The sequence below is a fragment of the Heloderma suspectum genome, chromosome 1 (genome assembly GCF_057233095.1).
Source record: "Heloderma suspectum isolate Gila_16-S chromosome 1, 16-S_ref, whole genome shotgun sequence".
Taxonomy (NCBI): domain Eukaryota; kingdom Metazoa; phylum Chordata; class Lepidosauria; order Squamata; family Helodermatidae; genus Heloderma; species Heloderma suspectum.
Genome location: NC_139458.1, coordinates 272,536,290 through 272,550,363, shown reverse-complemented (window position 1 = coordinate 272,550,363; position 14,074 = coordinate 272,536,290). Strand labels below are relative to the sequence as shown.

The following is a 14,074-nucleotide window of genomic DNA, read 5'->3' as shown; positions in this document are numbered from 1 at the left end:
CTTGCCCCCCAAACCACCAAGTTTTCTTCTTAGTACTGACAGAGTCTCACTGGAATAAGTTAGGCTTTGGGTAACCCCTTGCCAGATGAAGTGTGGTGTTATGCTTGTGTGATTCCCCCCCCCCCCCGCCCCCGGTGTAGTGCTCTGCTAGCACAAGGGGGGTTAGGGGCAATCTTATCGTGCTCAGGAGTAGGATTCCCCTGTAAGTCAGAAACTCTTTCTAATCTTCAAATTCTTCAGGGAAGAATAATGTGAACCACTGTTGGGGGGAAAAATGTCTAGGACATACTGATGGTTCACCAGAAGCAGATGCTAACTCAGGAGTTTACATTGAAAGCCCTTCTGGAAGAGGCTTAATTGATCAGGTTTTGTTACATTGCTAAAGAGCCAAGTCTGAATGCACTCAACTAATGAATGGCATATTGATAAGAAATTCAGAGTAGTATTGTTTTTCATGGGCTTCCCTGACGGTTTCTATGGGGACAAAGACGCATTTCCCGTTGAGTGCTATTTGCTGCCCTCTGATTGCACTTCTGTGGTTTCATTCACTAGTAATGGGAAAGCATTCATAGGCAGAATAGCTTCCCCTTTTTAAATAGCAATGATTCAAGCTTGCTTTTTTCCCCTTAAGCATTAGACTAATGCAGGGTTCTATCAGTGATCTGATAGATGCATAATGCTGTCTTTCCAAGTGGCTATTCCATCTCCACTTTCTGAATTGAAATGATGTACTGTAATTACAATGGCCTTGACAAAAGGCTTTGCGGTGCATAGTAAGTTTTATAAAGCTGATCTTATCTAGCTATGGAAGCCCATATTTATCTGACTACTTTCACTGCAACCATTCCTGTGGCCAGAGGAGGAAAAACTGCAAGCAACTGGTTGCTTGGTGTGTTTAAAAATGTGATGCTCAGGTTAAGAGGAATGTGAAAAAAAAATTCAGTCCGGCATCTAAAATGTGATACCAGTGACTATGTTCTTGGGGTTATTAGTTGGGGTTTGTGTCATCCCTGCCTATGGCAATATGTCTGTAGGCAGCTCATAAAGACAGTTGCCGGGGGGGGGGGGGGCATACATTTCACTCTTTTAAACTGCTCCCTGCACCTGCCTGGGATGTGTGGCACAAAGTGGTAGACTCCCTCCCCCAAGTTCTTGGCACGTTGCAGATAATTTGGTGGATAGGGGGCTCTTGCTTTTTGTTGAGTGCGTCATACTAACCCTGCCCCTCCTTAAGGCCTCTGGCATGCACAGAAAACTTGGGGGAGAGATCTGCTCTCATTGTGCTGGGCTTTGGGGAAAGTCAGAAGGGCTGCAGCTCTCGCTGCCTGAAGTGGCTTATCTCCCTCTGTCAGTGACTGAGAGGGAAAAATCTACCAAAACTGTGGCCACTGGTATTCGGCTGCTATTCTGAATTGTATGGTATAGAATGGTTTTGTTTCAGTGTTTGGGTGCACTACGGCAGCAATTGTTTATAGCAAGTAATCCTAAGCCAGTTTTAGGAGGGCAGTGGTACTTTCTGGAATGGCCCAAGGCAATAATTTTACAATGAATGAAGTGTGCAGAAACTGCACAAACGTTGATCCTCTGTGTATTTGCTCTGGCCTAATCCATTCAGCAAGATGAAAACATGGCTGCTGCTCGTTTGCTTGATCCTGTCAGAGATTACAGTGGAGCAAGCAGATAAAGGCCAGCTGTTGTTCAGTGGCCTAGTTTAAGCAAAATCTGCTTTCCTGTGGATGCAGGTCCTTAATTCTTTAGTACAGTCGAGGGTGGTTTGGTACCTTGTTTTTGTTTTGTTGGTAAGAATCGAATGTATACAAGCTTGGTATTCCAGACTGCTTTGGGGGAAGAGGCCTAAATGTAACGAAGGAACTAGCTTTCATTCAGCAAACCTGCAGTAATTTCATATCGAATATCTCAGGAGGGTGAGAAGCGTTCAGAAGAGGGGGGTGTCTGACCCTGCAATGTCAGATTTTATGCTGAAGAACAAAAATGGAAGGATGCAGAGACACAGGAAGTTCAGAACACTTTATTTTGGGAAAGATAACCAAGACTAGGAGAAAAAGCATTATATGCGTTCTGTGGCATGTAATGGAATAGTGGGCATTCCATGTTGGGTGACAATAGCACAGGTAAATAAGTGTTGAAGCAAAAGGGTAGATCCATAAACTGCTACTACATAAATAGAATAGTATCGACGCCCTGTGCGCATGTTTGGTGTGATGCATACTCTCGTTTAACTTAATGAGTTCTGCCAAAGATAGCCTGCTTTGGGGATGCTCTGTTTTCTGTGTATAAGTCTAGGGGCCAGAACAATCCAACCCTTACAAATGGTCCTATTGCTAAATAATTGTTGGGGGTGGGACCAACCATAATAAAATTGTTTTTATTTAGTGTAGTGGTAGGGATTTCATAGATATTGAGCTCATATGCTGGGATTTTATGGGCTCAGTGTTTGTGGGGACTGAGGAGCGAAGGTGCTTCCTGAAATCTCAGACATGGGGAAGAGCTGTAACTTAATTGCACAGCCCATGCTTTGCATACAGAAGGTTCCAGGTTCAATTGCAGGCATCTCCAAGTAGGGCTGGAAACTAAAGGAGGCAGTACTAACTTAGAAGGACCAACTGTCCAATTCAGTATAAGGCAGCTTCATATGTTTCTAAGAGGCAGGCAGAGAGTGGTTTGTTTCCTTTCTAGTGCACATGAAATACACCTGGAGATGCACTCCTAAGCAAACTATGACTTCATTAACATTTGGTATGGTCAGCGGCAAGATCCATTCTGCTTAACACCAGTTGGTTTTCCCTAGTGCAAGCAATACCTGGCATTACCTTTGTCTGGTATGGTGACTATGTACAGTAATACTTTATTGCTCTGTTTTTCTACTTTTACATACCTCTTAGATCTGGTTCATGTGTTTACCATTTGGAAATCCTGCAGGTACAATTGACTGGCTGCCCTCCATTGTACATCCCAGGTCATAGTCTGAAGGCACATGAGGCAGCCACTTTGCTGACGCTAAGCAGGTCTGGGTCTGGTCAGTGCTTGGAGGGGAGACCACCTGGGAACCAGATGTAGCCACCTTGAGTTCCACAGTGGAAGAAAGGTGGGGTATATATGTAATGAATAAATAAAATAAAGAAATCTTACTAAATGCAATTCAGCGTGTGGCTACAGCTGTACTTGTGATGGCCTGGATTTCTGCAAACCTTCCACCTATTTTTGGAAGAGCAATGGAAATGGGCCATATATTGCATGTTATCCTTAATCAGGACATGGGGTACACATGGACCCAGTGCTCTTTGCCCTCACAATGGGTTGAATCCAATGGAGGCATTCTGCAGACAGAGCTACTTCCATCAGAAGACCAGGATGGGGGTGATCTCCCTCCCCCAAGAGCTCCCCATGTACCTTCTGCTCTGGAAAGCTGAGAAACCCTTCGAAGCAGATTTTGGGGTGGCATGGAGGGCTGCAGAGGGGAGGAGAGCAGGCATTAGTCCCATTGCTCTATGTTCACTAGTCTAACATTGGGTTGAACTCAGTATTTCCAAATGATAAACATGAACCAGTCCTCAGGGTGACAAAGCAATCAAGAGCAGCTTTTGCTGGAGTTTTCCTTTTTAAAACAATCAATTACTTCTAGAAGTCGGGTTTTATAAGCATGGCACTAAATTAAAAGAGGAGTAGGAGGCAGTGGGGGTTCTCTGTGTCAGTAGTGATATACATCTGAACCGAGGGCAAGAAAGCAAGTATACTTACTTTCCCTTAAGTACACAAAAATGGCACTAGGCTGGGGATAGAGGTTTTTGTCACTGGTCTCTAACAAGCAGAAGCAAAAGATGCTGTGACTCTTGTGTAATCACATTCCACACAGCACTCACAAACGAGGTACCTGCATTTTGAGGAGGAAAAACTGCCATTTCCCAGGAACTCAGTTTAGAGCTTTGAAAGCAGGGAAACTGTTCCTCTTCTACTTCCACAAGTATTTTCTGGAGCATTGTTGTCTAGAGCAGCGGTTCTCAACTGGTGGCTACGCATTGGTAGGATGCAGTAGTAACCTAGGTGGACGCCTGTTTTTTACAACAATTATTAAGAATTCGCTCTCCCTGAATCCCCACTACCTGTAAGTGTGATGTGCTGTCTCCTGCCAAACTACCTGCCATGGATTATCCATCTGTAACCTTTTGGCATGCTAGTAGTACCCTTTTAACTACTAAAGGAATTGTTACGTTTGTTGTGTTTTAAATCCATAGCAATAAAATGTACTCCCAACAACACCATTGCAGTTTTTGTGTCATTAACCTTGCATGATAGCACTCCTCCATTTTTGGGTGTGTGTGTGTGTGTGTGTGTGTGTGTGTAAAATATTGTTTGCATAGAAATCTAGTAGATAAGGGTGAAGGGTTCTAGCTTTGTTACCCTACTTAGGGATGGCCCGGGCACCTGATCTGTTCTGGGATTCCGGCAGACTCCCTGCCACCCGCTGCCCTGAGCTGCGCCTGCCAAGCCCCCTGCCCTGCTTGAACTCCCCCTGTGTTTGCTGAGCTTCCCCACACTCACTCCGAGCCCATCTGCGAGCTCTTCAATTGCCATTTTGGCAAAAAAAAAAAAAAAAAAAATGGTGATCGCAAAAATGCACATATTTGATCTTACGTAAAATTTGGTAATGTAGCATATATCAGCCATTCACAGCCCCATTTTACCTGAGATCAAATATGTGCATTTTGCAATTGCTTTTTTTTTTTCTTTTTCAAAATGGTGATTGTAGAGGTCGTTGGACAGGCCCAGGGTGCGTCTGGGAGGTTCAGTGAGCAGAGGGGGTACTGGGTGCCTGGAGAACCCGGACGGGGTGGGGGGACCGGCTCCTGGCCATTCCTAGCCCTATTAGGGTGTTATTAAGCCTGATTGCCTCCACATACAAAGGGGCTGCAGAGCTGCAGTGCATAGCCCCTCCTCCAGTGTCACACATGTTGTTGTGGCCCCCCCTCGGCATTTGTGCGTAAAGCACAAATGCCTGGGGGATCAATGTCATATGGGTGATGTCAGGCAGGACTTCACATGCCATGGCCCTGCTTCCTACTCACGTGTGGAGGTAAGTGGATTCAGTAATGTCCGAATAGGCTATATTAGTTTTCTAGGTGGAAGGAACTCTTGTTGCATGGATGAACATACAATCACATGAGCCCCACTGGGTGTCTGAAGGGGTACAGCACAAACACCGGTTTACCACCTCAAGCAGAACGAGGCCATAGGCAATTTCAGCTCTCTACATGCTCTATATCATGCTTGTGTTTTAAATACCTGTTTGTCACATTCCAGGTATTTTAAAATAAACCTAAAAACATAAAGGGGGTAGATACGATAGGATAAGTAGCACGATATGCTGCCAGGCCCTGTAGAAACTCATGATAATATCCCTGAGAATTGGCTTCCCCCACACTTGTAAGATTAACTAGCTTGGACAGTAAGAAATCGGCCTTCTTACTTTCTGACTGACACTTGAGAACAAAATTTGTGAACTGCCCAGAGAGCTTTGGCTATTGGGAGGTATATACATAAATCAATCAATCAATCAATCAATAAAATATGTGATACTGGGAGCTGGAGGTTAAACGTCTAGTACCATATCTTACCAAGTATTGCTGATACTGGGAAGGTCTGGGGAATTTACTGCAGTACGTACCCTTTGCTTACGAGCTGAGGGAGACATCAGCTATAGCTGTTTAAATTAGGGAAGTGCTGGCTTCCTTCATGTTGAGTAGGAGCCAGTTCCTGTGAATTATGTATTTATGACTTCCTCATCCAAAGGTCTTTGCCAAAAGGATTTTCACCTTTGATAGTAAATGGGTCTGGATGTTAGAAAGGTTTGATGAGTGGCTGGTTTTTTTGTTTTTGTTTTTAAGAATCAGCTTCTGGATAACAAAATAAATCCTGTAATACTCTTCTTGATGCTAATAAGCTCAAAGAACTGAACCCTTTTTTCCCTTTCAGTTCTGTGACACTGATTGGAGCAACTAGATTTTTCTTGGCTATCTGTTTACTAGGCTACAACACCTGATAAACACACTATCCCATGCATTCTGAACTAGCACTCAGTTGTCTGTGGATACAACTGGGCATGGATGAAACCCAGAGGGGAGATTCCAGTGATAAAACAAATCAAACTGCCTTCTGGATTCTGAACAATTTCCAGAGCACTGTCCAGATTATGTCTGAAACTGGAGCTGATGGCTTTGCTACACTCATGCAGGGACTAGCTGCTACTTTCCTCAGGCAAGTGGCATTGGATCTCTAGTATATTCATTGTCTGTACTTCAGTCTATAAGGCTGATTGGTGTCTAAGGCATGTCTATATTCAATGTGCTGTTGCACAAATGAAAATGTTCTTGTGAAATCCCTGGGTCTAACAAGATTGGTCTGTAGCCCTTGGAGTTGGTGTATGCCTAGATTGTCATTGGTGGTCACTGGCGAGAAGAGTCCTCTTAAAACTGTGGCCCATCTGGTACTGATGGGCCCTTTCCGTTGTCCCTCATGGATGTCTGAGTGAACACCTGCTGCTCAAAGGTCTCAGAAGTATTTGTAGACCTTCCAAAACCAAACAGAACCCATGGTAGATTTTCAATAAGTTACTGTGGAAGCCTGCAGCAGTTACAACCTCCATGAGATTCTGCCTTAAGTAGAATTCAACAGCAGTGGAGACACCACCAGTATTAACAGCAGGGGTTTGCGGGAAACACAGACCAGGCAGAGTTCCTAGAGGCCAGGAAGACTGAGGGTTTTTACAGCATAATTATTCCTGTGTCTTCCTGGAATAGAATGTGAGTGCCAGGGAATCCTGAGGCTTTTTCTTCCTTTGAAACAACATATTTAGGGCAGTGTGGAACACATCTGTACAGCTGTGAGTTTTCTCCACCTGTTGGAAACTTTTAGCAGTATATTTCATTTTGGAAGGAAAGTCATTTCAGGGTTGTGGAATGTTGTAATGATTCACCCTCCTGTAACCCTAAGTCCTTCACTGAAGTTATTAGAGCTATGTCTCCTTCAAAGGATATACCAGTTTTTGTAGCTGGCACAGTAATCCCTCTCAGATCGCTTTTTATCAGCAAACTGGGTGGAATGATGATGTGAGCTAATTGGAGGTTCTGAACTGGTGTCTGGAATCAATGGTGGATTGGATGTTAGCAAATATAGTGAAAGTCCTTCATGGGTGGTGAGTTGGATGGCCTTGGGACAAAGATTCAACCTGTTCTAGATTTCGTTGTGCTCTCACTTGAAAGGCAAGTTAACACTTTGGGCGTGTTCTTGGAACTTAACACACACCTAGATGCCCAGGTGGTTGAGGAGTCTGGTGATTTTTACTAGTTTAGGCTAGCATGCCAGCTGTGGCCTCTCCTGGGCAGGAAAGATCTGGTCCCTGTCATTCATGACCTGGTAGCTTCCTGATTAGACTACTGCAGTGCCCTGCATATAGGGCTATCCTAGTGGTTCAGAAACAACAAGTGGTCCAGAATGTAGAAACGAAGGTTTTAACCATGCTTGCTGCATGGAATAAATTAGTCTGATATTATATCAACTTCATTGATTCCTAGCTTGTTCACAGGTACAATAAAAAGTGCCAGTATTCATCTTTTAGAGCTCTAAATGGTCTGGAGTGAGGATAACATAAGGACCATTCACTCAGGTTATCATCCAGGTTCTCCTCCATGTACTCTCACCATCAAAGGTAGGGAGTGTGACTACAAGAGTCAGATCCTTCTTATTAGTGGCACCCATAGTTTTGAGGTCCCTTCCTAAGGAAATTGTTGGGCTGCATTTCTTTTGATTGTCATTCTGGGACAGCAGAGGAACAGCTGGGTTTGATCTCTTTTTGGTTAGTTTTTGCTTTTGTTGCTTTGTTTGATTTTTTAAAAACTGTTTGTGTATTTTCCTTTTGTGGGGTGGGGATCTTATAAATGCTTTGCATGAATTAATATCACCTATATCCATTTCTAAATTCCGTAAGATGAGTAGGTTTGAGTAATATTGGAGATTAGATCTAATTGGGAAACAACTCCACCCCCTCCAACTATGTCTTTTTAGTATATTCTTTAAAATGTTATTGATTGTTGTGCAGCACTTTGGTATTGTGTGTGTGTGTGTGTTTTATTGAATGTAAATCTATTATTTTTAAATGTATACACCTATTTTAACACACACACACACAACTGTGAAATAGATGTTTATACATTTAAAAATAATGAATTTACATTCAGTAAATCTACACATGTTCTTGATTCAGGTAATTAGCTTAATTCAGAATCCTTCGTCTTTTTTATAAGAACCGTGGTAGGGTTCCTCAAAATTGTTTCTGTGTCCAGGACTGAAAAAAAATCCAGGTACTTGGTTCCACAGGTACCTAAAAAATATTTGGGGGCCTAGGAATTTCAAAAGTCTTTTTGCAGCCTCCTTATGCCTGTTAACTTTTGGTCCTTTTTATGATCCTGGGCACAATTCACAGAGGTGCAAAAACCCCTAAGGAATGTAGTTTAAAAGTTCAGAAAGTTCACTATAGCTAAGGCTTGTATGATTGTTAAATTTTTATTGGTCTTGGTAGCCATGGCCCAGTCCCAAAACCCAATTCGGGGAGGAACAGAATCTTTTCTCTTATATCAGCATTTCAGAGGTACTCAGAAGAAGCAAGTCTCATTTGGGATGAACCTCTGTCCATCTGTGCATGTCTTAACTCCCTGGAGATGCATATGTCTGACTAACTTCTGACATTTTGGCAAACACGGTGGCTGATGCTCAATTTAATATTTCATGTGTCCTTCAGACTGCTTCCTTTCATTTGACCTAACAAGTGGGTGAGAAAAGTCACAGTTCTACCAAGATGGTTGCCAATGGGAACCTGGAATCTCTTCCTGGTAACTGTATTGGTAAATAAGCATGATACAAGAGGACCTTTATATCCCTACATTTCAGAGAACTCTTGAGTGGAGAGGGTTGCTCTCTCATTTTGCACTGGGCTTTGGAGGTGGTTAGAAGTGGTGTGTGTGTGTGTGTGTGTGTGTGTGTCTGCTGACTACCCCCAAAGCCCAGTGTGAAGAGACTTAGAGACCCCTCTCCTCTCTCAAGGTCTGTTGAACTTGGGGAAAGATCATGGGCTTGTGCTGTATTTTCAAGGTGAGTGCGAGATTCTTGCTGCTTTGGAATATCTTGCAGCCCAGTGTAAACTGAAAGGATGATATCTCTCCCTGCCCCCCCCCCCCCAGTCCTCTTTTTGCTAGAAAACTTGGGAGCAGGACAGTGTTAGGAGCAACTGCAGATAATAGCTGTCTACCAAGTCCAGCCCAAACTTTTAGATCCAAGGACAAAGTAACACACACATTTTCCTTGCATAACATGTGAAAATGGACGTTCTCCTAGACAGTAGAAAGGCAATCACTTTTTAGAGTTGAACACAATTTGAAAGAGTAATTGCTCCTCATGGCATGTACGCTCACTCATTCTGCTTTTGTGTCTGATAAAGTGTGTGTGTGTTTTTCAAACCTGTAAGCCCCACCTACCCAAAGGGGGCATTAAGATAAAAACGTATATACACCAGAGGAAGCAAAGGGTCCCTCGAACCACTTTCAGCTCTCTTAAAAGCTGTTGTCTCCCTCCAGCTTTCCTGGAGGGAATACACACTGCGTGCCAGTGTATACGTCATCTCTCTGACGGGCTAAGAAGTCGTAAAGACTGTGCCTTACAGTGAACGTTCATGCATTTCCTTTGTCTCGCCACAAAATGTCACAGGTAATTGTCAATGAGTCTAACAGCTGCCTCTCTCTATTCTTGCCCTACAGGACTACAGTCAAATTGGAGAGCCTTGAAGATGCCTACATTTTGCGAGGAAATGATGACTCCCTTTCTGATAAGCATGGATGCCCAGCCTATGTGAGCCCAGAGATCTTGAACACAAACGGCAGCTACTCTGGCAAGGCAGCAGATGTGTGGAGTCTAGGAGTCATGCTTTACACGATGCTAGTTGGACGCTATCCTTTTCATGACATTGAGCCTAGTTCTCTCTTCAGCAAGATCCGCCGTGGGCAGTTCAGCATTCCAGAGACTTTATCCCCCAAGGCAAAATGCCTTATACGTAGCATCCTGCGCCGGGAGCCCTCAGAAAGGCTGACTTCGCAGGAAATTCTGGACCATCCTTGGTTTTCCACAGATTTTAATGTGTCTAATTCAGGATACGGTGCTAAGGAAGTAACAGATCAGCTGGTGCCTGACGTCAATATGGAAGAGGACTCGGATCCATTCTTTAACTGAGCATTAGGACTAGTGTTGGGTGGTGCGTGGTTTGGAAAGGATAACATGAAGGGAGTCCTTTCTGATTGTGCAGAATTATTTCTGTGTCTAAGCCTGGCTTGATAGCAAAAAGACAACTTGGAGGGGCGGGGGGTTGGTTGGAGAAGGAATGCCCAGGAAATGAGCTAACCCAACAGATGTAGCATGGAGATGGTTAGATGGGAGAAATTGTTGCTATCAAGTTAGATTGGCATAGAAAAAGAAGGAGGCGGCAGCATGGAACAACTGTAGCTTCTCGTCTTTATGGAGCCAAGGACACTGAACACTCAAGTTCCAGTGCAGCCACTAATCCACTCCTGATTCCGTTTCATTCAAATACTCATGGTTCCCAGTGAATAGAAACTTTTGCCTCAACTTGCATCTTGGCATCGCACTGTTAGATATTTAACTTCAGCCATTATTCAGGGAAGGTACAATTAGCTATTATTTTATTTTTATTTCCTGTTTTTAAAATCTGATGTTTAATAGTTGCGGTGGGATCCATCTTTGGGAGGGTGGTGGGAAAGTGCACAAAGGAAGACATGAGAAGTGGGTGCTAAACAGAGTTTTAGTTCATGTCTCTGGATATCTAGTTTCAAATTCACAGTTCTCCTAAATAAACTACTCTAAGTCTTACCAGGAGAAATTATATTCGAAATGTTCTGTTCCCTTAAGGTGGGAAGGAACTGTCACCTAACAAGTTGCATTGTATCTAATTGTGTCCTCTCCGCTGACAGAATGCTTTTTAATCCAGCGGAGTCTTCTGTTAACAGAAAGGCAAAGGGGCACAGTTTTCACTGATTCCCCTTTCCCTCTGCCCCCCTCCATTTTGCTCCAGAGTCTTGGGGGACCCCTTGGAACAGCATGGGAGGTGGCGCTGGGATGCTGCAAAAGAAAGGGGGAATTTGTGAAAATCACCTCTTCTCCCACCACCCTTTGTGCTCGCTGAAGTCTCCATTGGATCAAAGAACCTCCTGTTAGCAGAGGGGACACAATTGGATACAACCTGTTCTGGGTAGGTTAGGTTTGGTTTTTGGTCAAATGGTTTTGTTGCAGGAAGCAGTAACAAATCAGACTTCCAGATGTGTTTGACTGCTTTATTACCAAAAGAAAAGAACAAGTCTATATTTTGGGTTTTGATGTGTGTTTTGAAAAAGTTGAAATACTGGCTTCCACTTTACCATACTGCACATCAGTTTGACCACAGAAATGGGCAGCGGGGGGTGGGGTCGTGGGGAAGGGGGAAGAATTCCCTTTAAGTAATCCAAAGGAAAAAAAAGTTATCCTGGAACTAACTTTTCCTCTGATTGTCCTGAACATGAATAGAGGGGCTCTTTATTGTTGAAGAAAGAAAATATGGCATTCTCCCCCCTCTTAATTTTGTGGAAGGGCAATGACTTGGGTTTTCTTGCTTTTGTTTTTATTTTATAAAAAGGATGCTGTTTTGATTTTCTTCTCATTACCTGTCAATAAGCTGAACATTACTAGGACACAGATCTGTCTCCTAAAAAAGTACACAGTAATATGCACCTTTTGTATTGTCAAGACTTTATTTATTGATGAAACTGTCACAGTTGTGATGAATTAAGCCAGTACTTCAATTACGGGTTGACTTGGGGTGACATGTTACATGCTATAGTAAACACACTTCTTTAATTTTCTCTTCGGGTATTCCTGTCCCTGAATGATACACTTTTTAATTATTATTTTACACCCCCCACCCCCCCCACCTTCCTTAGAGCTTTCATTTTGATTTAGACTGGCAAATGATTTTTATTACTGCTTTTATATTGCTGTATGATATTGGGGGAAACAAAAACAACAACAACAAATCTCTTGGCATAAATATTTGTGTTTCCAGTACCTCAGTTGTTCTGATGTTACTGCCTTGTGTGCGTTTTTTGTGAAGTGGTCATGTTTTTTGGATAGGTACATGTGGATTCTGTAGTATGTAAATGTTACTTGAATTTTGTGCTTAATTATGTGGCATGTGCGTACAGCTACTTGGCATTTGACGTATGGATGCTATTTGCCTGCCCTGCAGGAAGGTTTCTATCCCACTCTCAAGATGATAATTCAAGAGACAAAGCACTGCAGCTCACCTGCCTTGGTTCTATTTTGATATCTAAGAATATAAAGGAGTAACGTTTTTACACTCTGAAGATGGTGCTGTGTTGAGGGACTTCTCCCCCCCCCCCATGTTTATTTTATAAACTTGTAGGAAGAAAGATTGGTGATGTGCATGGTGGGATGTTACTGCCTCTGGTGCTTTGTCTTGTATTTGGTTTAATGTTTTTGTCCTAATCTCTTCAATAAACAAAATTGTGCATATTTAACTAAATTTCAACTCGTGAAGCCTTTTTTCTCCTCTGCTTCCTCATTGTTCCTTAACTGCTGCAGTAAAATTCTTGTTGCTTATTTACAGCATAAGCATGTTTACTTGACAGTCAGTCCCATTCAATGAGTTAACTTGTAGTTGGTGTGCTTAGAAGTGCAGCCCTGAGGCATCATCTAGAGAAAGTGAGCCCTCCCCTCAGCAGGAAAGATCGTATGCATGTTTATTTGAAGTATCTTTCACTCAGTTTGCTAAGCCTTCCTTCCATGTAAGTGTGCACAGGAGACTGCAGCCTTAACTATGTGTTTAATTCTCCTATTGAAATCAATGAGATTTAAAACTGCTCAACTTTGGCTGGGTGGTGCCCTCAGTAGTAGGCTTCTGTTGACATACGCATTACTTATGGCATGCTTTATACCACTTTCTCAGCCAAGGATAATTGGAGATGCTTTATAGCAGGATTGCAGAACTCCTTTCAGCTCGAGAGCCAAATTCCATTTTGGAGACGCTTTCAGGGCCCATGGTCTGAAGGCAATGGTGTGGGGGCCAAAGTACCAAAAATACCAGTATATTTTGGCTTAATGCTCCTACTGCCAGTAGCTAAGCCTTAGGAGAGGCATTTCAGCCTTTTAGAAAAAACTGCACAAAAGCCAGGAAACCACCAAACCATCGGTGGTTGGGGGCTAAGGGTGGGGCCAGGAAAGGGGATGTGGCCTGCTGGGAAACCCCTGAGTGCCAGTTTGGGACCCTTGAAGGGCCAGATTCGGCCTCTGGAGCTGAGGTTCTTTGTCCCTGCCTTACAGGGAACAATACTAAGCCAAGTAGCATATGTGCAAGACCTAACGAACCTGGTCCAGCTCTTTATAACCTGGCTTCCTATAAATTTTAAAACAACAGTTCTTGCTCCTCTAGTTCTTAAGTCAAATCTGAATACTAGAGCAAATTGAAATATATAATCCCAAATGAAAATGTTGGATTTTAACTTCATAATATTTAAGCTTGATTTGCTTAGATGGCATTTTTAAAAAACAACCGCCACAACAGCTTCCCCAATTTAATCTGAATTTTGCACTTCAGCTGGAGGTTCAGGATGCATTTGCAAATGTGTTAAATACTTTGGCATCAAATTTTGTTGAGATTAAAATTTTGAATTGTTGGTTTGGGAATTGGTCATGGTTGGATAACCCAATATCTACCCTCCCTTGGGTAGACACTACCTCCCCCCCATTTTTCTTTTTGAAAAGACCCATAAACACGCCACTTGGAGGTACATACCACATTCATTACAATTTGGCAGATTAGCTTTTTCCCACTGTGCTTCCTAACTTTCTCTGTGGTGGCTTCTGGCTCAACTCTTGTTGTCTTACACTGTTTCATATTGTTCCTCCGAGTGGCAGCATAAAAACTTCATTAATATGTAAACTTGGA

General features: G+C 43.0%; 1 protein-coding gene across 1 annotated transcript in view; it reads left to right on the top strand.

The window, feature by feature from the left end:
* The window catches only part of TRIB2 (tribbles pseudokinase 2), a 28,570-nt gene extending 15,921 nt beyond the window's left edge, over positions 1-12,649 (top strand). The window contains exon 3 of the mRNA XM_084826601.1: positions 9,825-12,649. Within this exon, the coding sequence (XP_084682727.1) occupies positions 9,825-10,293 (469 nt within the window). The 3' untranslated portion in view covers positions 10,294-12,649. The remainder of the gene's footprint in view (positions 1-9,824) is intronic.
* Positions 12,650-14,074: the final 1,425 nt, after the last annotated feature.